Source organism: Exophiala bonariae (assembly GCF_035927105.1).
Source record: "Exophiala bonariae strain CCFEE 5792 chromosome Unknown scaffold_28, whole genome shotgun sequence".
In the NCBI taxonomy this organism is placed as follows: domain Eukaryota; kingdom Fungi; phylum Ascomycota; class Eurotiomycetes; order Chaetothyriales; family Herpotrichiellaceae; genus Exophiala; species Exophiala bonariae.
This window is the reverse complement of record NW_027042503.1, coordinates 359,268-379,701: the sequence shown is the minus strand read 5'-3', so window position 1 is coordinate 379,701 and position 20,434 is coordinate 359,268. Positions and strand designations below refer to the sequence as shown.

The window sequence follows — 20,434 nt, the reverse complement described above, 5'->3', positions numbered from 1 at the left end:
TCCTGCAATCATGGAATCTTCCCCAGGACATGGATGAAACTGAGGTGGACGGTGACATTACCGACGGACGTTAGACTGCAGCAGGGCTTCGGTCACCGTGTTTCCGATACTCTTTACCAAGAAAAAAGAAGGATTAACCTATAGGGATCCAGGTAATGGTTCATTTGTTGATGTTCTGCACAGTAGTGAACGCAAGAACAAATCCATGGGCGAGCACTGCGTTGAATGAGCGTCTACTGCCGACCATCGTTCCACATGTGATACAGGAGACTGAGTGATAGGGTGACGAGGGAGTCTGAGAATTTCCCTATGACGGCATGGTGGTTACCACTTGTCATGGAGACATTTTCAACTTCCAAGAGATTCCGCTCGGAAGGAGAAAATTGGCATGAGGCAAACCATTCTGCCATGCATCAGATATAAGCGACCTGTAGCATGACATAATTGCTATGCACACTCCGGAAGTAAGGCATACGCGTCCTATTTAGTAGTGGCGACTTGGCAGGAATGAGAGAGGGAAATTGAAAACCTTGGAAATGTGGCGAGGCTGGGCATAATCTCGGAAAGGCTTGGTAAAATGGGAGGAGAGGAGATGCTTGGGACGGGAAATTTGGCCAAGAGACATGAATTGAATGATGTAAAGGAGGGCTTGAGCCAAGTTTGAGTGATGAGTCCACGTGGACCATTGGATATCTGGTACCATGGCGGGCACCGCTCAGAGACCTTGGCTAGAATGCGATCGTCATTGAATCATGGTAATTCTTTCAGCACGTGAACGGAAGCCTCAGGTGAGGACGTGAAAAATGGAGATGGAAGACATGGTCGGATAGAGTAAAGTCTGATGCACTGGCATGCAGGCGACATGAGATCCGATCAGCAATACACTGTGGATGCTAAATAGACAGACAACCCGAGGTAGGTTGATTCTTCAGGTATGTGATGGAGAAATATATGAGCGTCATCACGTCATGCATGAGGAAAGATAGATCTCTGATGGACAAACATGAACACCTGCACATCGGGATGTATGTCGGGATGGGGAAGACGGGGACTGAGATAGACAAGAAATGAGAAGCACCAGGAGTGGGCTGAGTCTTTGTTGCGATGGTGCAGGAAAAGAAACGTGGAAAGTTGGTTGTTCGGGAATCGACTCTGAGAGTTCAGCTACTCGTGCCCAGAGTTGTTCTTTCCAAACAAGAATCCCGACTAGGCCGTGCTTTGTCTGTTGCCGAAATGCAGATTGTGAAAAGCTGCCAATCTCAAGTCGCCACCTTGCGTTTAGTCAAAGTTTCATTTCTCGGAGCATCAACACCAGCGCCCCCCTTTGCTGGGCATCGCCTCCGTGAGCTGGGCATCCCGCTCCCAAGCGTCCAAGACATGCCCAGGTGTCCAAGAATCCCGGCCTTGGCTCCCAGGAGAATTCCCATCCCTTTCGTCGAATCAGTCTCTCAAAACATGGAACAAGATACAACACAAAATACCTTGTCACGCAAAGGGTTTGCAAGGTTGTTCCTACGTCCTGAGAAATCCAAATCAGTTACAAATCTCTTTGCACCGCGCTCGTATCGTGCTGACAGCCACAATCAGGTGTTACGGCCAAATCGGTGCAGGTCAAGCAAGAGCCCCACTTTGGACCAGCTAGTGGCTTGGCCAAACCTCTTGGCGTCTTGGCGTGACACGCTGGAAATCAGTTGTTGCGGCTGCGGTGGTGCCCGCTTCGTCTTTGATTCTGTTCATGTCGTCCTGCTTGTCTCTTCCTCCAAACCGGGACCACTCAATCATCCCCATAACATCTTGGGCCTTGGCCTGGTCTTCCTCTTCTACCCGCCCCTCCCCCATCATCAGGAAGTAACTCCGTAGTTAGTGGTGGGCTGTGGCTATCAGTGTCCCTACCCTGCCAGTGCCCTCCACCAGTGAACCGCGTGTGAGATTCATTCACTACTTGTAATAGTGGCTAGTAGTCGTAGTTAATCCGATCATATCACCCACTGGCACCCCCTTCCCCCCTCCATTCCTTCTATCCTCTCTTCTTCCCTCCACCGGATTCCTCTCTGAGCAGTGTTTTATTCTTCTCACCGAGCCCATCTGAACGACAGACAGAGAGAAACTCTCTCGTGGTAGTACTTACAGACTCAATCCGACTAGTCTGCCGAGCAGCACGAGTCTATTTCATTTCACCACCCGCCACTGCCCACGCGCTGCAGCTACTTCTTCCTCTTTCCCCTTCAGCACACCCTCCCCCAAATCCAAAAACTCAAGCTGCCTCTTCTTCCTTTCTCTCACCACCGATTCATCAACAATTCAACTGTTGACTTCAATCTCATCCGCCGTCGTTGCATGCGTGTTGTGTAGCCTTGTCGACGTCGACTCGATCTATTCCAGATTCCTCTCCTCCCGGTCGCCAAGTTTCCTGATCTTGGCCCTCTGATTTACTTGGCAACCATGTCTGAAATTGGTGAAGCCAGCACCACTACTCCCAATCCCCCTCCTCCACAAGATGTTGTCCCTCAACAAGGTCAACTTCCTCAACAGCCCGCTGCCGCCGCCGCTCCGCAACCCACTGCCCCTGCGGTGAACTCTGCAGGTGAAAATTTGCAATGTCAGTGGCAAGCCTGCGGCGAACGCTGCACCTCACCAGAAGCCCTCTATGTAAGTCGATCATTCTCCATCACCACTCATTTCGATCCATCTAATCGGCAACAGGAACACGTTTGTGAACGTCATGTTGGTCGCAAGTCGACTAACAACCTCAACCTCACCTGCGCATGGGGTCAGTGCCGCACCACCACGGTCAAGCGCGACCATATCACCTCTCACATCAGAGTTCATGTGCCCTTGAAACCTCATAAATGCGAGTTCTGCGGCAAGGCTTTCAAGCGGCCCCAAGATCTCAAGAAGCACGTCAAGACACATGCTGACGACAGTGTGATCATGCGCTCTCCAAACTTGGAGCCCAATGGTGGACAGCGTCAACCTCAGAATGGCATGCCCTCGGGCGCAGACTACAACGCTTCCTACTATGGTCATCCTCTGACGGGTCAAGTTCCTCCCAATTACTATGCACCTGCCATGCCTGGTCCTGCCGACTACGCTGGTCAACATCATCCCAATCAGTATTATCAACCTCACCCTCAGGTAAGCATCATCACCAATCAAATTGAAACAGAGATCATGAGCTAAAGTTACCTACAGGCTGGCGCTCACCCAGGCTATGGTCCAGTGACATACTACAGCACTGCCCCTCAAACCACCTACGATTTCGAAACCCGCAAGCGTGGCTATGATGCTCTTGATCACTTCTTCGGCCAGGTGAAGCGTAGAGAGCTCGACCCAATCAATTTCCACAACGTCAGCCGTCGCCTTTTTGAGCTTCAAGGTCTTCAACTTCCTCAAATCATTCCATCTGCTGTCTCGGTTCCGGCCTACCAGCCTGTCTCGCTTGGTGGAGCGTACGATCATGCCGATCCTATTCAAGCTTACAGCTTGCCTCCTATGGGCAATGCAAAGACTCGTGAAGACTTGACCTCGATTGATCAAATTCTTGAGCAGATGCAAGCCACCATCTATGAAAACGACAACCACTTGGCTCAGAATGGTGTTGCACAACCTGGTGCGAGCTATGTGGCTTACAGAACAAGCAATAGCCCACCCAGCTCTCATATGCCATCTGCCGCTTCTCACAGCACCCCTTCATCCATGCTTCAACATCATCACCAGGGCAGCATTGCCAGCGCGACTGATGCAAGCACTCCAGGACTTACTCCACCATCTTCTGCTCAAAGCTACACCTCCGGTCAAAGCCCTCTACAGGGTCATGCTGCACCATCCACCAGCGCCATGTACCCTACTTTGCCATCCAGTGCCAGTGATATTGCTTATGCTGCTGCCAATGCTGCAACTCTCAGTGGGATGTATGACAGCGAAGATCACCGTCGGCGTTACAGCGGTGGCATGCTGCAACGCGCTGCTCCTGCACCTGGCAAAGATGACATGGATATCGCTAGTGATGGATCTGTCACCCCCCCTGCCTCTGCTATGAATAAACAAGCCAAGGGCAAGGGTAAAGCTTCGCCAGAAGAAAGTGTCATTGACCCAGCACTCAGCGCTGATGCCAGTACCCCCAAGAGCGACTCCAAGGAAGCCGATCATGAACAAGTTTGGGTCCAGAACATGCGACTCATCGAATGGATGCGGGAATTTATCAAGAAGAGACTCGAACGTGGAGATTTCGGAGATGTGGAAGGCAATGAGTCTGACGTCAAAGACGAGGGCAATGTTGACACTGATATGTCAGGCACTGACGACCACAAGGACAAGTCTGATCAGGAACAACTTTACCCTGTTCTTCGACACGTCGAGGAGAGTGTATGATTGGCCAGTCATGATTTCAATACAGTGTGATATGAAGCAGGCGATGACTATCGAATGACCGAAAGAGCATGGGCAGATTCCTATGACGACCTTCAGCTGGATGAGATTGAGAATCAGCCCCATGCCCCAAAAGCTCTTTCATATGATTTGTGGGAGTTTCTTAGGCGTTAGATCACGCACTGGGCGGGAATGTTTCAACGTGTAAATTGCTTACTGGGTTGTGAACTAGAGCAGTCACATCATCCCAGGGACGGGCAGTGCAGATTAACTGCTGCTGCTCAGAGCATAACTCAAATTCATTTTCAGATAACATCTGCATGCAATGACGCAGAAGAATATCAACCATACCTCAAAGTTTCACCAAGGCTGATGATGAGCTTCAATAATACGTGGCGCTTGACCCTCTTCATGCAATGATCAACCAAGTCATGTCCCCACAGTGTTACAACCTCAATGTACCTAGATAATATGCGAATATGATGCGGAAGGAGACAACTGGTAGGCCGAGTTGCTCATGCTAGGACAGGGAAGAATAGGGACGATGTTCTCGAAGCCCGATGGAAGGTTTTGGATAAATGCAACCAAACTCGAGTGGGATAGGCAGACCCAATAGCCAAGCGGGAAAAGCTTTCGCCGGAATACGAACCAGCTTCTAGAACTCTTCTCTCTGACGTCCCGAAATCCAAGTTCCAGCACCACTGCAACTTCAACAAGACGTCTTCTCCCGGTATCACACGAGGTTACTTAGGTACTCTTCACCGTACCTTGACCTCACTGAACAAGGCCTATTGACGGTCCTTTATTTAATAGATGGGCTGTCGGCCCACTGTTGAGTGCCTAGGCGGAGAAGGTCAAGCGGGTGTCAAGCGCGCTCCTGTACCTTACACTATGTGATTTGGGTTCCAGTGTGTCATATGGCAGGACTGCTGGCTGCTTCTGGTAAGTTGTCCTTACCCTGACTTTTACTCAGGCTTGCTGGGCGCGGTCTCAATCATCAATCAATGTCTTTGCAAAGTGTTTTGAAATATATTCAAAAGCTTTGTGATGTCAACGGCGGGCACCATCAACGCAACATGCTCCAGATGCTGGAATTGACCATGCATTCCCCTTTGTTGATTTCGCATGTTGACCGCTTTCATGTTCAGAGGTAAATGTGGTTGCATGTGAGTCTTGTAGGACCAAGAAATGCAGAGTAAGGAACACCTCAAAGTCATCGGTATCGTTATAAACCTGGGACTGACGCATGACTCTACACAGTGTGATCGCAAACTCCCAATATGCACACAATGTATCGGGGCTGGCATGCGATGCAACTACCCGGAGAGTAATAAAAGGTATGACAATGATGACAAACCAATGTATAGACTCTGGTGTTGACCGCTGTTACTATCAGAGGGTTTCCCCCAGGATACATCGCGGCTCTGGAGAAACGATTGCTAGAAACAGAGCTAGCACTATTCGACACTTTACACACGCTCTCCTTCCTTCAACCGACCCCCTTCAACGACAGAGGAGGCGACTTGAATACCGGACAGGAGCAACCTCACAATCTTGACACTCGACGAGTCCTTGCGAAACAAAGTATCACTCAGACCAAAGCCGAGAAAGTTGCCGAATGGGAAAGACTCCCAATAGGAACATCAACCCAGCGGTTGGAATGGGTCCAGGATCGAATGTCTTTGGTCGGCTTACATACAGAATCTTTCCCAGAACAGTCAGGCTCCAGAAGACAGCCGCAATTCCACCGATCAATGAGCAGTGGTGATCTGGTTCAACTTCAACAACCAACTTTCCTGCAGTCTGGGTTTATGCATAACCAAGACACGGTATCATATCTATCTCCCGGCGGAACCAGCGATGGAAGCATGACGCGCGACGAAAATACCATGATGCCACCACCCTCTCGGCCCGCCATGCCGATTTCTAGCACATCATTCCCGAGCACCGTAGACGGCTCTTCATCAGCTACATTTCCATCCTACCAAACCCAGACCCTGCCACCAGAACAGTGGAGAAATTCTCCCACAATGGTCGGGAACCCAAATCAGTCCTCTTGGCTGCGCTTGACCGATCAAAATCATCCTTCAATGTCCTCCATGAATGTGGATGGAAGCATCAATGAATCTTTTGGAAGTGATCAAAGTTCTGGTGGGAGTCGGGCACAGCAAGTGTCGTCGACCCAATGGCGGCGTTTTTTCTGAATCATATAGCAGAACTATGTCAGTGAAACACTGAACAAATATTCTGCCAATATATTTTACCTTTGTAGAGCTGAGACTCGAGCTCTTGCTCCAAAGACGTATCTGGTTAACTTTAGCTGTTGTGCACATATAAGATATACACATTCGATTTCCATGTTGCGTTATCATCTGAGTGTCTAGCTTCTTTGCCACGTGAAACCTCGATACTTCATGTCGTCGGAGGACAGTGAGATCTGCTGTACCCGGTCGAAACGAGGCAGGCTTTGCCTCAAATGTGACAGCCAGGAAGTAAAAGGATGCAGGTCGCTCGCTAACAAGATGGTTCGATAGGTGGGTAACTACTTAGGTAGCTAACGACCCATCTAAAATAGTTATGCTTCCCCCACATTCGTTCCAGAAGGCCAGACTCAGCGCAATGCTGTCGTTGAATAGGCACTTTCGTTGGGTGAAAAGGCAGAAAGAGGGGCCGAGGGCACCCAAGGTGGTTGACCCGAGGATTTTCGGGCCTGCTCACTAATTTAGGTGCTTACCTAGATACCTATGCCAAAATTCGTGGAGCACCAAGGTAGCCACTCGTAAGCTTGCGCGGCCCTGCCGCCCGCAGTGAATAAAGACTACGCCAAAACTAGCACCTATTGTTGATGGCAACCTTGGAAGTTACTGACTTGTATTACAGTCTCATAGATAATCTCTAGCTGAGGAAAAGTGCAAGGCCCCGCCGCCAGAATAGATGTGGTAAAAAGCTCAACTGAAAGCTGCAGTTGGGCATTCCACGAATTCTGACCACCGCTGAGTGCTAGCAGATAGTACATTGAACTAAGAAACCATAACTAGCAAAAGGAAGCATGATATCCGTACTTTGCGGGGTGTGGGCAGGGGCTAGGCTCTCGGCAGACCCTCCTGGAGCTCCGGTCGTCGTCGATGCACACGTCCTCATTTCGTTCTGTTGAGATAGAATAACCACTTACAATATTGATAATTCCATATACGTGTCGACATACACTATGCAATCATATCGGAACACTTCCTCGCCACGGGATAATATTGGGCAGGAGAATGGCGAAGAGCGTCCAGCAAAAAGACAAAAGGAATCCCACGGCCAGGATCCAGCACGACAACAAGAAGTCGGCCTGATGCGCAATGGAGGCTCCGTGACTTCAGCAAGCTTCGTCGGAAGTGCCAGCGGGATCCATTTCATTCGCTCCGTTTACAGCGCGATGGTCGGAAGGACGCCAAATACCCATGGCGAAACCCCAGAAAGTAATCTTGTCCCTGGAGAGGATGATCGGCTCGAGACTGGTAACGGCGTCGCGATATCGCGACAAATCTGGCAGCCGCATGAAGTTAACCTCGAAGATCATCATCCTGGTATTGTGCCTTTCACTTTTGATGAATTGCTCGATTGGTCGGCGAGCTATTTCGATATCTGGCATCCCGCATATCCATTCCTCCACGCGCCGTCAGTACTTGAAAGCTTTGAGAAATTCGCGCAGAATGGTGTCCCCCTGGAAAACACTTTTGAAGTGATCATCATGAAAACCATCATCTCAATCAGCTTATGCGACCGGCGGCAACGGAACCATCCCACCCAGAGACCCGTACCTAAATGTCTTGTCTTCACGACGTTTGACGAGGCACTTGAAAGTGTACAGCCCGCCCTGACCAAAGCGGCGACAATTCAAGCGCTGCAATCCGTGGTTTGCATTCAACTGCTCGAAGTGTCCATGCTGCGACTCAATGCTGCATCTAGGCTTGGCGGACTCGTGATAAGGCTCGCATTTCAGATGGGTCTTCATCGATGTCCTGCAAGGTTCTCCTCCTTTACCATCGGCGAACAACAGCTACGTCAACGGCTTTTTGGTCGATATATTGCATCGATCGACACTTGTGCCAAGCGCTTGGATTACCACTCACCATTCGCGACGATGATGTTGACGTCTGCTACCCTGATGCAGAGCGACATGTTGTCTCGGCGAAGAATACTCAGTCATCAAAGGCCGATCCTCAGACCAACAATCCACCGGTAGATGGCAGGTTGAGGATATTGACTCTTTTATCGAAACACGCTCAGATCAAAGGCTTGATAATGGAACTGCGGAATAAGTCGGTTGCGCAGCGAGCCGATAGCCTAGAGAGAGCCATGACGATCAACGCTAAGCTCACCCAGTGGTGGAATAATGTGGAAGACTCGATTGAACAAGCCGATATGCAGGATATGCCGTTTACCACGCTGCACAAGGCGGTCTTCAAAGTGCTAAAGCATGAATCTATCATTGCCCTGAACCGACCGCTCCTGACCGCCTCCAAAAAGACTGCAAGTTATGCTGGTGCCTTACATACCTGCATTGCCGCATCGAAATCAATCATCACGGTTCTCCATTCTCTCGTCGCTCCAATCAATGAATCGACCACGACGTCACCAGGCCAAGGTTTGAAGCTGTTCCTCCCTATGTTCTGGCCATCATTCACCTGGGCTGTTTGGATGAGCGCATTTATCATGCTCTATGCGGCGATGGAAAATCAGGTGGAAACCCAAATCGCAGTGAGATACACCGATCGAAGCCTGCAGATTCTAGAGAAGCTTAGTGCTCGAGGAAGTATTTGGCCATCGGCTTGTGCGATTGCAGTTCGCGATATGCGATCCGCATTGCACCAGAACGGCGGTAGGAGTGGCGGTGGTAGCAGCACCGCCGGAGGGGTAACGGAACGACCGCGCCTGATGTCGACCATCTCGTCTGTCCACTCCGACAGTGGCATCTCAGCAGGACACCTCGAACACCCGGGACTCCGTGGCGACGAGGACAGTAGTGCCAACAACACGTACTACCAGAGCCATGGGCAAGACAACAGCCCCAGGACCGCGATCCCACAACCCAAATGGACGCCCCCGGCATATCCCACGAGCCAGCCACAGCCCCAGCGGACCCCGGCACAGCAACCCTCTCAAATGCCGCAGTACGGCACCCTCGACGCCAGCACGACAAGCACAAGGCAGAACCTACGATCGGGATTAGAAGAACTGCAGAATCAGCAACAGCAACAGCAACAACAACAGGTTTTCACACCGCCCGCCGGCTCAACCTCGAACGTCCAGTTTTGGAACGCCGGTTCCTCCTTTCCAGAGTCGCCTTTCTTTCCTGACACTGCAGGTGGCGGCAGCGGCGGCAGCGGCGGCGGCAGGCCGTGGCCGGATTTCACCACGATGGATCTGGGGCCGATCTCTGAGATGCCACCCTTCTCGGTCGATGGGCTCGATCCGTTGCAGGGCTTTGATATCCCTTTTTGGATGGGTCATGACAATACGGCGGCTTGGATGAATCATAATTGAGGGTGCATGGATGATAAGTCAGGAAGAGATTTTTGGATCTCATTTACTGGCGGCCTCACATGTGTGTTATTATTTCCTAAGAGCTTGATGCAAGTGGGAAAGGGAAGACAGCTGGACTCTTATACCCTCCTGCCCCGACGCTTCTGATGCCGAAAACGACATTGTCCTTACTCAGATCAATCTTGGCCGTGAGGACGTCCCCAACATCGATAGCATGCGTCCAAAACGCAGCAGTCGTGGGTCTCCAGACGATTTCATACCCAGTTACACCAATTCCACCTCCGATGGGTGGCTGCCAAACAAATTGACTGTTATTGTCCAGTGCGGTGGTGTTCACATACACATTCGTTGGTTGTCCAGGGGCATTGGCCAAACTCCAAAGTGCTGCGCCATTGACCTTGGCTACCCTCGAGATGAAATCAAAGTCGCAGAATTCCGGTAGATCGCCATACTGAACCCCATCCTTCACGACCACGTCCTGATGCTGGTGTTTGAAGTCCTCCATCGGCTCGGTGAAGCGTGCTGCTGCATATCCAGCTTCGAGGAATGGTCGATGGTCACCTCCGCGCAAGTATCGATCTAGTCGATAGATAAGGCTTACGTTCATCTCCGTGTACTCATTTGCGGCTACCTCATGGACGAATCTTCCCAGTTCTCGGGACGGGGAATCATTTTCACCTCCCACATTCAACCGTGTTGCTCGTTGAGTACTGTTCTCCGTAAGAGGTGGTCCTTGCGCGAACAACCGAATGGTATGAGGGTCCTTTGTCCCATCATCTCCCGTGGAGGAGCCAACAATATCATTGGTGAACATGCCCGCCACGTTGACGCTGTTGTTCTTGTATGTTTGCGCAAGGAATTGGGAGCCATACAAGCCCTGCTCCTCGCCTGCGACAGCAACGAAAACAATGGTCGCTTTTGGTCGGTGGGTTGCCATGATGCGAGCTAATTCAAGGGAGATTGAAACTCCAGATGCACTTTGCGTATCAAGTCAGCAAATCTTACTTCCTCATATATTTCCATCGACGCTTTCCAGAGAAACTCACTCGTCGTCCGCCCCAGGCGCATCGCACTCATAATCCATCGGATCCAAGCACCTGGTATCATAATGACCACTAACGACATAAATCCTCTCGGGATCCTCACTCCCCTTTAACGTGGCTACAACATCACTGAGGAGGATAGGAAAAGTGACCCGATCGCCATCAGGTTGCTGCACATATCCAGGCACCTCGACGGTCATGAATCCATCACTCGCCTCAGCATACTTGCGGAACTCACTGGCGATCCAATCCCGAGCCGCACCGATTCCACGATTGGGATCCGTCTGCGTGGAAAGTGTATGTCGCGTGCCAAAGGACACGAGTTTCAGGATCGTGGCTTCTATGTTTGCAGGCGATACTTGGGAGAGAATATCTTGTAGTTCCGAATCGGGCACTTGGGGTTCAATGAGTGACCCTATATCTGCCTGCGGCCATGAGGAAGCCGGGCAGAAGAGTAGTGGTGACTGGATGTCTTGTGGCGGATTGGGAGATTGTCGAAGGGAGAGTCGCTGTGCGGGTACCGCGAGGGCGGAAGTGATGCAGAGTGATAGCAAGAACAATGCAATCGATCTTGCCATGTTTGTTAGTAGCTTTTCGGCCTGGATAAGTAATAAGCAAGTAACAAGGAGGAGCAAGATATGATTAGAGATGCGCATATATCACAGCATAACCTATATATGTACCAAATATTTTCTAATCCCAAAGTGCCTGTGACGACCTCAACCATAACGACCTACCTATTTCGTCAGTCACCACAATCAACCAAGGCTATCCATGAACCATCGTCAACCCCTCACAGCCAATGTGAGTGACGGATAAACGTTGACTCCCCTAGGTCTGTAGTGTCGATCAAGATCTGCACGTTGTACCTACCTCACCTAGCGGATAGTCACTCTCATGCAGTGCGGAGTTCGTTGTCGGCAGTGGGCAAACGTCTTTTAGCATTAACTTGCAGGACAGGTGACAGTTTCACTGATTCCCGAGGTTCATAACTATTCTCTCCCCTGGAATCTGTGTGGGGTACTTACATACTCACGAGTTATCGGACGGAGTAGTCCAAGCGACATGAATGAAATCCCTTGCGAGCTGTAGGTAGCTAGGTATCCGGTATCGTCGCTGTCGTCATCGAGTCTTCGTGTAGCGAAGATCGCGCTGTGCAAACCAAGCCAGAAGAGGAAGCTGCGACGCCGTTTGTATGGATATTGGGGTTGGAGATATCATACCAAGACTTTGCCTGCATGGGTTGAGTACTACCTAGATATTTGGGATGATGTGGGATTTCCGGAGAAGTGGGATGCTGGCTTTTGCTATTCGCATCACGAACTTATTTGATGAAGAATGAAGAAGGGAATGTCTAGAGGACACTCGATGCCACCATATCAGTATATCGCCTTGTCCTTCCAAGGAAAGCCCGGGATACTGACCTGATTCTTAAAAAGAAACATATGAAGCCTGCTAGTTAGTTAACTACTGCGGACACTACATCTTAACTTGGACCTCCAGGATAAGGAGGATCACTATTGAGGGCTGAGGGAACACTCATGGTAATTTGTGAGAGTCCAAGGACCACGCGAAGGACTTCCCTTGGCCCCTTTAGACCCCGCGAATGGGCCATCACGTGTCTTTATAGGTGTCTACAGCCCCCCTTCAGCAATCGACTTAGGCCTAGGCGGGCCCCTATCCTCTTATGAAACCGATCCTCGCTAGCCAATTCTTACCGACCTTCGCACCGTTCCGTTGCAAAAGAATCCAGTTTGATCAAGGAAACAAGGATGATGAGCCGCAAACGACGACCTCTAGCCACAGTCCCGGCAAGGATATTGTGCAGGAGTAGACTAAGATCGAGTTTCGACGAATGGCGATTCCCCAAGGCCAAAGATCCAAGGATGAAACTCGAAACGTAACACCCTAGCGCCCGTATCACGCAGGGAGAACCTGCCAATACCAATACTACGAATGCGGATAGGACATCACTGACAACTTCAAAACTGGTCACAATGAGGAGATTGATAGAATGAAGTCTAGATGGAAGTCTATCCAGGATATCCGTGTCGATGGGATTCTTCCGATACCAAGGTTGTGCACCTCGTACTCATCTACATATATCTCGCTTATGCACTCGTGTCTTGTTCGTTTTCATTCCAACAGCTACTTCCATTCCTTTCCCATTCATTCCTTTGAAATTTTTCATACTCGCGCGCCGGTCGTGCAATTTGTCTATATCCCCGCATTTGCATATCACTCCTTTATCGATAACAAGAATATTCTAGCTGTTTGACAGTGCACCAGACCACCAGGCCAGGCCTCTCTCTATCTACACTCCTAAGATTACCGAGATTACTCACCAAACAACATCCATCTTATCCAACAATCGACAATGCGTTTCGCTCTGATCTACCTTCTCGCCGTCGTCCTCCCGGCCGTACCCGCTTTTGCTCAGCGAGGTGGCGGTGGAGGTCAGGGAGGTGAGGGTGGCCGTGGCGGTCGCCCTGGAAGGCCAAATGGAAACCCTCCAAACACCCTTGTCACCGTCGCCCGCCCGCCTCCCGCTGCTACTGCCGCTCCTGCTCCTGCTCCGGCTGCGGGTGGTAATGGCGGCAACACTGGCGGAGGCAACGCAGGCGCAGTCAGTGCTGCACTGATCCCTCCCTTCGGTGTGACAGCCGGAGTCAAATCAAGTGATGGAACCGCAAACTGCGTGGGCATTAACAACATCAACATTCCGTACGTTATATCAGACACGAAGTCGCAACGGCCAATCTAACATTCAGCAGTTGCGATTGCCCACCAAGCCTGAACACCTTTGTCGGTGCTGTCTCGGACTCAGTGGCTCGTGGGGCTGCTTTCCCAACAGGTGAGATTCCCGCAAGTGTACTAAATTGATCTTGAGCCCCCTGGCTAACAATTGCGCGCAGGAAACTCGGTGGCAGATCAGCTCACACGTCTTCAAACATGTATCGTGACTCTTCAGAACTTCAAGGGTGGACCCGGCAGCGGTGTTGGATGTCCAGCAGTCAGCACGACTTGGAAGGCGCTCCAGGCACAGCTGCAGGGCCAGGCCTGATGCGCGAAAAGCGATCAGGAAGGATCCTGCTTTCTTCCATATTCCAGGCACTTGCCGATCTTCTTTAGGGGAACGAACGAATTTGTTGGTATAGAGCTAGGTTGAAACACCTGGAAGCCCCTTGGGTGGTGTTCATCGAGCAATACTTACCAAGCCTTGGTTGACGATTTTCACGATGGTTCAGGAACTCAGGAGTAAATGGTGGGATAGGGATACCCAGGTACACGGATGGTAAAAAGGGGTGGTCAGATATCACAGCAATCGGGAAGCGATCTACGTAGCTGATAAGGTGTTCAAGCGCCGTGTTTTTGAAACATGATTGTTTCATGAGGTTGCCGTTCGATCTGACTCCCCTTGTTCTAGACTCAAGGTGGGCTAGCGTCTGAGATCTCGCCATACCGCGGTTTATCCTTTCGAACCGTTGTCGGATTCTCCTTACCTTCTGTGTCGACTCACCTTCAACTATAGATCGTTAATTCGAGGCTGGTTTGCAAACTTGCCATACGCTCAATGATGGAAGTAATTTCTAAGGTCCTACGAGTCGTACGTTCTACGTCGATAAGTACCTTTTGTAGCATATGAGCTGTTAGTCCTACGAAGTAAAGGTTACGATGGGCCAATGATAAAAAAACGAATTCCCGTCATGCGTCCGAACTGTCCATCGAGATATCCGATAAATCGTCCACAGATATATCTGACAACTCATCCACGTCACCTTCCATCTCAGAGCCATCAGGGATTCCGAACAACACATCAGTCAGATCCCAGAATCCAGGCTGACTCTGCATCTGCTGTTCCGCTCTTGACCATGTCCCTCTTACCTCATCCTGTAACCCAGTTGTTCGTGGTGGTCTGAGCGTTCTGAGCCATTCGAGGACTGTCAGCCCGTCACCATTTACTATGGAAGACGGACGTAGCTCCTAACCAGGTCGTGGTACTTTCAGGAATTTATGGGCGAAGCAGCCTCTTCCCAGCAGTGCAGGTTTCCACGACCCATTGAAGCAGTCGGTGCCAAGGTCAACATCTGCGCAGGAGCTACAGACATAGCGATATCCCCCTGTGGGGGTTTCAGGCCCACCCACAGCCGTTGCAGAAGGGGTGGTGGTGGTGTGCCAATCGAGGACGCAGAGAATGGGCCACGTGTTGCGCAAAGACGGTCCTCGCGTTCGCCTTTGTCTCCGATGAACTGGAGAATTCCCCACCAAAGAGGGTTTTGCCCACGATTAATGGAGAACATAGTGCATGACCTTTGGCCGATGTGCGCCCTATCGAGCGCGAACATATCGCCTCTTCACCGACACGAGGTCGAGGATCGCGAGCTCCTCACCACCGAGTATCGGAAATTGCGCCTCGTTTGGATATCCGGGCGTATCTTTATCAAGCTGCTGGCTATTTATCTGCTCCCATACTCGTTCTGGGAGAAGCATCTCATGAGCGATACTTCGCCGCTTGGCGACAAGAGCGAGCGCATCAGAGTTTCTGCGTTAGGATATCTTCGGACGTTTATCTTTCTCGTAAAGCACGAGTCGGATTTCAGGATAGCACAGGATGAAAAGTTGTGTTTAATACCCACGGCGGTCACCTGGGTGCAATTCTGCGACTTTTCAGCGACATTTGGGAATATTGATGATTTTAATGTCTCAGGGCGATATCGCTATGGAGAACTTCGTCTCACGCGTCTGAATATCTACGTCAAGCTATTCCTCAAGGGCTTTCATTCCCATCGAGTACACAGACAATATGGCGCCTGGATCGCTCGTCTTTACGGGTCCCTCTTGTTCATTTTTGGAATTTTTTCGGTCATCTTCAGTGCGATGCAGGTTGCGCTGTCGACAGAGCAGGTTTCCCCGCGGCACTGGACCTCATTGTGGGACGCCTGCAGATGGTTCAGCATCGTCACTTTGATTCTACTGGGCTTTCTGATATTGAGCTTGATTTCGATGCTCGCAGGCAGGTTTGTCAAGGAGTGGAGATATGCTTTGAGGGATAGGTACCGTAGTCGCAAACGGGAAAGGGTCATTGAGCGGGGTAAAGGAAGTAGGAACTTTGCTTGAGATGGCTAGATTACTCATGCTTTGTATTTGGATCTTGCAAATACCCTCGACGGGTGGGCGAGGGCCTCGATCATGATGGAAGACGTTCGGAGCGCAGCCTCACTATCCCCGGAGTCGTGGCCCTGTCACCGCCTTCGCTGCGTTATCTGCCGAATTCCCGAGCGGCCCCAGCCGCTCAGGAACCGAGGCGAGCCGAAGCTAGTGTTATTGGTGGCGAGAACGATGCTTCCATGCTACCGCTGTGTAAAAACGTAGCAAGGACTACTACATAAGTGCCGAATGAGGTTCATAATACCTCGGGCTCGACGGGGGAGATGACCGCAAATCCTACAATCTCAAATCCGCGAATTGCGTCCAATAATCTGGTTCAAATGCTGTCATCCACTTCTGATACTCCTCGCCGGCATTGACCCAACCTTTGATGCCTCCTTTCAAAATCACGCTTTGAATCATGAAACCATCATCGCTCTCAGAACCTGCCTTCCTCTGGTCCTCAATGAAGTCGTTGAACCAAGCTGCCGTCCTTGTGCCTCGACCACGAGACGTTCCGCAGTAAAAGATTACCAATGGAATTTTCCCGCTCTGAAGCAAATTGTAGATACTTGGTATGCTGTAGTAGAGTGTTTGTGCCGGTAAGTTTGTTGAGTGTGTGATTGTGCCTCCCTGTGTGAGCAATGTCAGTGGACACAACTAAACTCTCCAGGGACTTGTCTCGCTACGAGAGCTAGATGAACGCAAATCCTGGGGATGGAAGTGTCGATCCGGTACCACTTTAACCTACTCACCTCATGGTCTGTTCTTCTTACATCCACGAGTAGAAAGTCTTGGCCTCCCTTCTCACCAGACTCAAATCTTGCGAGTAGCTCGTCACGTGTGATCGCGCCTGGCTCTTTGGTTCGTGGTGTAGGGAATTTCGCCTGCCATGGAGTATCCTCTTGGCCAGCGTCCAGAACAGACATGATGAGTTTGAAAGGTGAAGATATGGGTGGTCACAAACTCGTGGACGTGGAATAGACCGATAAGATCAAACCTTTTATTGCTTGACGGCGACGCCGACGAACCTGAGATATATATATGCACCAGAAACGGTAATTTTGAAGATTCGATTTTCTGCCAGATGTCACGGGGAAAATATGATTGGTCAAGACTCATCACGACTTCTCCTACCTCGCACTGTGCATGCTCTAACTTTTTTGATCTCGGAAACATCGGATGGAAGCGAGATGACCAGATTGTCCAATGACACGTGCTTGCGCCGCCGGTGACCATTTCCTTTGGGGTAGGGCCAAGAAAGTTTTCGAGAAGTTTGTTGCAGCAGAGTGGCGGATTTGGGAGACTCTATCTTCGACCTCAATTGCTGGACTTACGTTATCCCAATAGTTCTCATGCTTTGAGTTAATGCATGAACGCCCACGAGCTGAGGGCCTCAGAGATCAGTAGGACCGGTTCCGCAATGTGCCTACGTAAGTAATAGTGGTCGCTCAACGAATTTTCGTGGTGCCAGGTTGAAGGTGTGATGAGAATGCCAAGACGAATCCCGTGACAGGGCGTCAAAAATTTGGACGGATCGCGCGTTGAAGACGCGTCTGAGGAGGCAGGTACTTACCCACCTTGAGGAGATCGAAGCTGAGAGCAAAAGCTGTCGTGTCTACCCGAGTACGAGTGATGGTGAGCAGCTCAGAAACCTCGGCTATTTTGCGACGAACACTGCAGGATTGCGTTTGTGAGGATAGTATCTCGCAATTAGTATGACGACGAATCGAATAGCGACCACGCTACTCAACAGACGTTCAGAACTGCCTGAGATGGGCGGCCTGCCTGTCGAGAACTAGGTCTCCAGGTTCGTGCTTGACGGCCCTGGTGATACTTGCTCAGGTTTCTCAACCTTTATTGGGGGGCCGAAGAGAAATCTAAAGAGGTGTTTTCGGAAAATATCTGCTGATGATTTGCAACATCGTGTGCCTACACTGACCTCAACATCATGCCACTTTGAGGGTGAAGGGCAGAAATCAGGGTGATGGATTCCGCAATGCCCGTTATCAAGACTTGAAGCCAACGCGACATCAGAACGCCTTGATTGAAATTCCCCCTGAAGCCATTCAATTTCTTAGAATCCCCGCACTAAACCATAAAGGGCACTAGTGCACTTCTATTCGCGGCGCACGTCTTGCTCACCCAACTTTGAACCTGTCAACTCGTCTCCTTATCAATCATCTCCATTTCATTTCATTCCTCGACTTTTTCTCAGCTTCGTCAAGTACATCTAAATTCTCTTCTTGCCTTCTCCAAAGTTGTTGTTGTACCTCGTGAAACCGACAGGCGCCGTGGAGGTCCAGCCCAACATCCCATCTCTCGTTCTCAGGCCGTTATTTCCAGGATCTAGACACTTGGCGTCCAAGGAATCCTAGCGCCCCTTTTGCTTCCTGGGGTGGACTCGACAAATTGAATATATCTTTCTCTTAATTGGCCCAAACGCAGGCATCATCGCCTTCTTTACTCCACGATATCAAGGACTTCGCGATCAAAATGCATTTGTCACTGTCGACTTCAGCGCTTCTCTTCGTCTCTCTGTATTCAACATTAATTTCGGCGTACCGACCAGTTCAATTTGTCAAACACACTGGCCAAAGTGGACGCGCCGACCAGGCATTCTCCTTGGTCAACTATTACAATGAAACGACACAACAATCCGATCTCTATGTCCGTATGTGGATGTTCCGATATAAGTCGTCAGCAAATGGCTGGGCGTCGCTCGCGTTTGGTCCGAGAATGATTGGCTCGTTCATGTTCATCATCTACGGCGATCCCAGTAGTACCGATGATATGGGTTTCACGATTAGAACGGTCGATGGCCATCATCCACCGCGACCACTGGATGAGTTCAAGGAATTCTACGATGGCCCGCGCCCAGACGTCGAGTTGCTCTCGTCTCGCTTTCAACCCTACACTGGCGAATACTACTCAGAACAATACAAAATGAAACCCTCGCATATTGGCGAAGCGAAATTCATTGTTCACGGTTATGAGAAATGGAAGAAGACGGAACTCGAAATCACGAATTCCACCACCAAGCAAGCCATGATCTGGTCGAGCAACTTCAAGCAGGACTTTCAGGGTGATTTCTCGTTTGCAAGGCACGTCGACATGCATGCCTTTGGTCTAGGCTTCGGTTTCCTGTGGGCCGACTTCAAAAACGCCGTAAGCCCATATCCATTTTTCGAGGATATCAACGATCTCAATGACCATACTGGCGTCAACGAGATTGCTGATCCCAGCCCGCCAACGGCCGAGGAGTTGAAGAACGGAGAGGCCATCATCGCTAAACAAGCTGCTATCTTCGCTGCCGGTGGAGCCGCCCCAGACACTGACTCCTCAAACGACACACCAGCAACACCTGATGAAGCTGTGCCAGACACCGGATCCTCAAATGACACGCCCGCAGCCGATGATGGAACAGAGGTTGAGGAGCCCGTGAAATCCCCCAAGCAATGGAATATCCGCTCCCTCATGTGGTAAGTCACTACATATCCCCAATCCTCCTTCGAAACACACAAGAAACTAACCTTCCTTCACAGGCATCTCCACGGCGGACTCATGGTCCTCTCCTTCCTGGTTCTCTACCCACTCGGAGTGTACCTGCTCCGCTCACCGCGGCCTACAGCCTTCAACCTGCACTGGACGGTGAACTCACTCAGCAGCGTCTCCGTGAGCATCGCAGCGATGATCGGCTTCGTCAACTCGCGCTCCATCTCCATCACGCATCAATACCTCGGCATCCTCCTGGTGTGTGCCCTCGCCGTGCAGACCGTCCTCGGCTGGCGCCACCACATCATCTACCTGCAGGTGCAGCGCCGCACGTGGATGAGCAATGTGCACCTCTGGCTCGGCCGCGTCGTGCTCCCGCTCGGCATGCTCAACATCATCTCGGGCCTGCTGCTGCGCCAGTACGGCTGGCTGACCATCTCGCTGACCATTGCCGTCGCGGCCATCGAGATGCTCATGCTGGTCTTCATCATTGCGCGCGCAAGGACCCACCGGCCCGGTGGCACGCAGAAGGGCCCGTCGGCCCCGACCGCCGACGAGGCCGAGGAGTATTTCCAGCTGACGGGCGCGGATGACGACGACGACGATCTCAGTGATGACGATGTGGGAGGCAGTCAAGGCGGCGCCGCGAAGAAGACCCAGGATCGTGCCGACCAGCAGAAGCGCCTGGCCCGTCTGGATAAGGTGTGAAGCCGCACGTATGCTCTGTGCTGGGCCCACCGCAGAGGTTTTTTCTTTTCGCGCGGTGTAGAAGAAGCCCTTCTGTATTTTCTTTGAGACACGCGTTTTCTACTGTGGATAAGGTATCTGGTGTGTCGAGAGCCTGGAAA

The 20,434-nt window shown here is 50.9% G+C and overlaps 7 protein-coding genes across 7 annotated transcripts; 5 read left to right on the top strand and 2 right to left on the bottom strand.

Annotated features, from left to right (window-relative positions):
• Positions 1–2,442: 2,442 nt before the first annotated feature.
• On the top strand, positions 2,443–4,371 carry LTR84_007265 (uncharacterized protein; the record flags this gene model as incomplete). The annotated part of the gene is made up of 2 exons (XM_064850818.1): positions 2,443–3,135; positions 3,193–4,371. The coding sequence occupies 2 exons, from the start codon at positions 2,443–2,445 to the stop codon at positions 4,369–4,371; spliced, it is 1,872 nt and encodes a 623-aa protein (XP_064702484.1).
• Positions 4,372–5,556: 1,185 nt separating this feature from the next.
• Positions 5,557–6,572, top strand: LTR84_007264 (uncharacterized protein; the record flags this gene model as incomplete). The annotated part of the gene is made up of 2 exons (XM_064850817.1): positions 5,557–5,705; positions 5,765–6,572. The coding sequence occupies 2 exons, from the start codon at positions 5,557–5,559 to the stop codon at positions 6,570–6,572; spliced, it is 957 nt and encodes a 318-aa protein (XP_064702483.1).
• A 1,004-nt stretch (positions 6,573–7,576) lies between these two features.
• LTR84_007263 (uncharacterized protein) lies at positions 7,577–9,900 on the top strand (the record flags this gene model as incomplete). The annotated part of the gene is made up of 2 exons (XM_064850816.1): positions 7,577–8,269; positions 8,323–9,900. 2 exons carry the CDS (start codon positions 7,577–7,579, stop codon positions 9,898–9,900), a joined length of 2,271 nt encoding a protein of 756 aa, XP_064702482.1.
• A 76-nt stretch (positions 9,901–9,976) lies between these two features.
• LTR84_007262 (uncharacterized protein) lies at positions 9,977–11,521 on the bottom strand (the record flags this gene model as incomplete). Its single annotated transcript, XM_064850815.1, has 2 exons — positions 9,977–10,877; positions 10,947–11,521. 2 exons carry the CDS (start codon positions 11,519–11,521, stop codon positions 9,977–9,979), a joined length of 1,476 nt encoding a protein of 491 aa, XP_064702481.1.
• A 1,799-nt stretch (positions 11,522–13,320) lies between these two features.
• LTR84_007261 (uncharacterized protein) lies at positions 13,321–14,007 on the top strand (the record flags this gene model as incomplete). Its single annotated transcript, XM_064850814.1, has 3 exons — positions 13,321–13,667; positions 13,718–13,797; positions 13,859–14,007. 3 exons carry the CDS (start codon positions 13,321–13,323, stop codon positions 14,005–14,007), a joined length of 576 nt encoding a protein of 191 aa, XP_064702480.1.
• A 2,381-nt stretch (positions 14,008–16,388) lies between these two features.
• On the bottom strand, positions 16,389–17,020 carry LTR84_007260 (uncharacterized protein; the record flags this gene model as incomplete). The annotated part of the gene is made up of 2 exons (XM_064850813.1): positions 16,389–16,724; positions 16,847–17,020. The coding sequence occupies 2 exons, from the start codon at positions 17,018–17,020 to the stop codon at positions 16,389–16,391; spliced, it is 510 nt and encodes a 169-aa protein (XP_064702479.1).
• Positions 17,021–18,587: 1,567 nt separating this feature from the next.
• On the top strand, positions 18,588–20,294 carry LTR84_007259 (uncharacterized protein; the record flags this gene model as incomplete). Its single annotated transcript, XM_064850812.1, has 2 exons — positions 18,588–19,573; positions 19,637–20,294. 2 exons carry the CDS (start codon positions 18,588–18,590, stop codon positions 20,292–20,294), a joined length of 1,644 nt encoding a protein of 547 aa, XP_064702478.1.
• Positions 20,295–20,434: the final 140 nt, after the last annotated feature.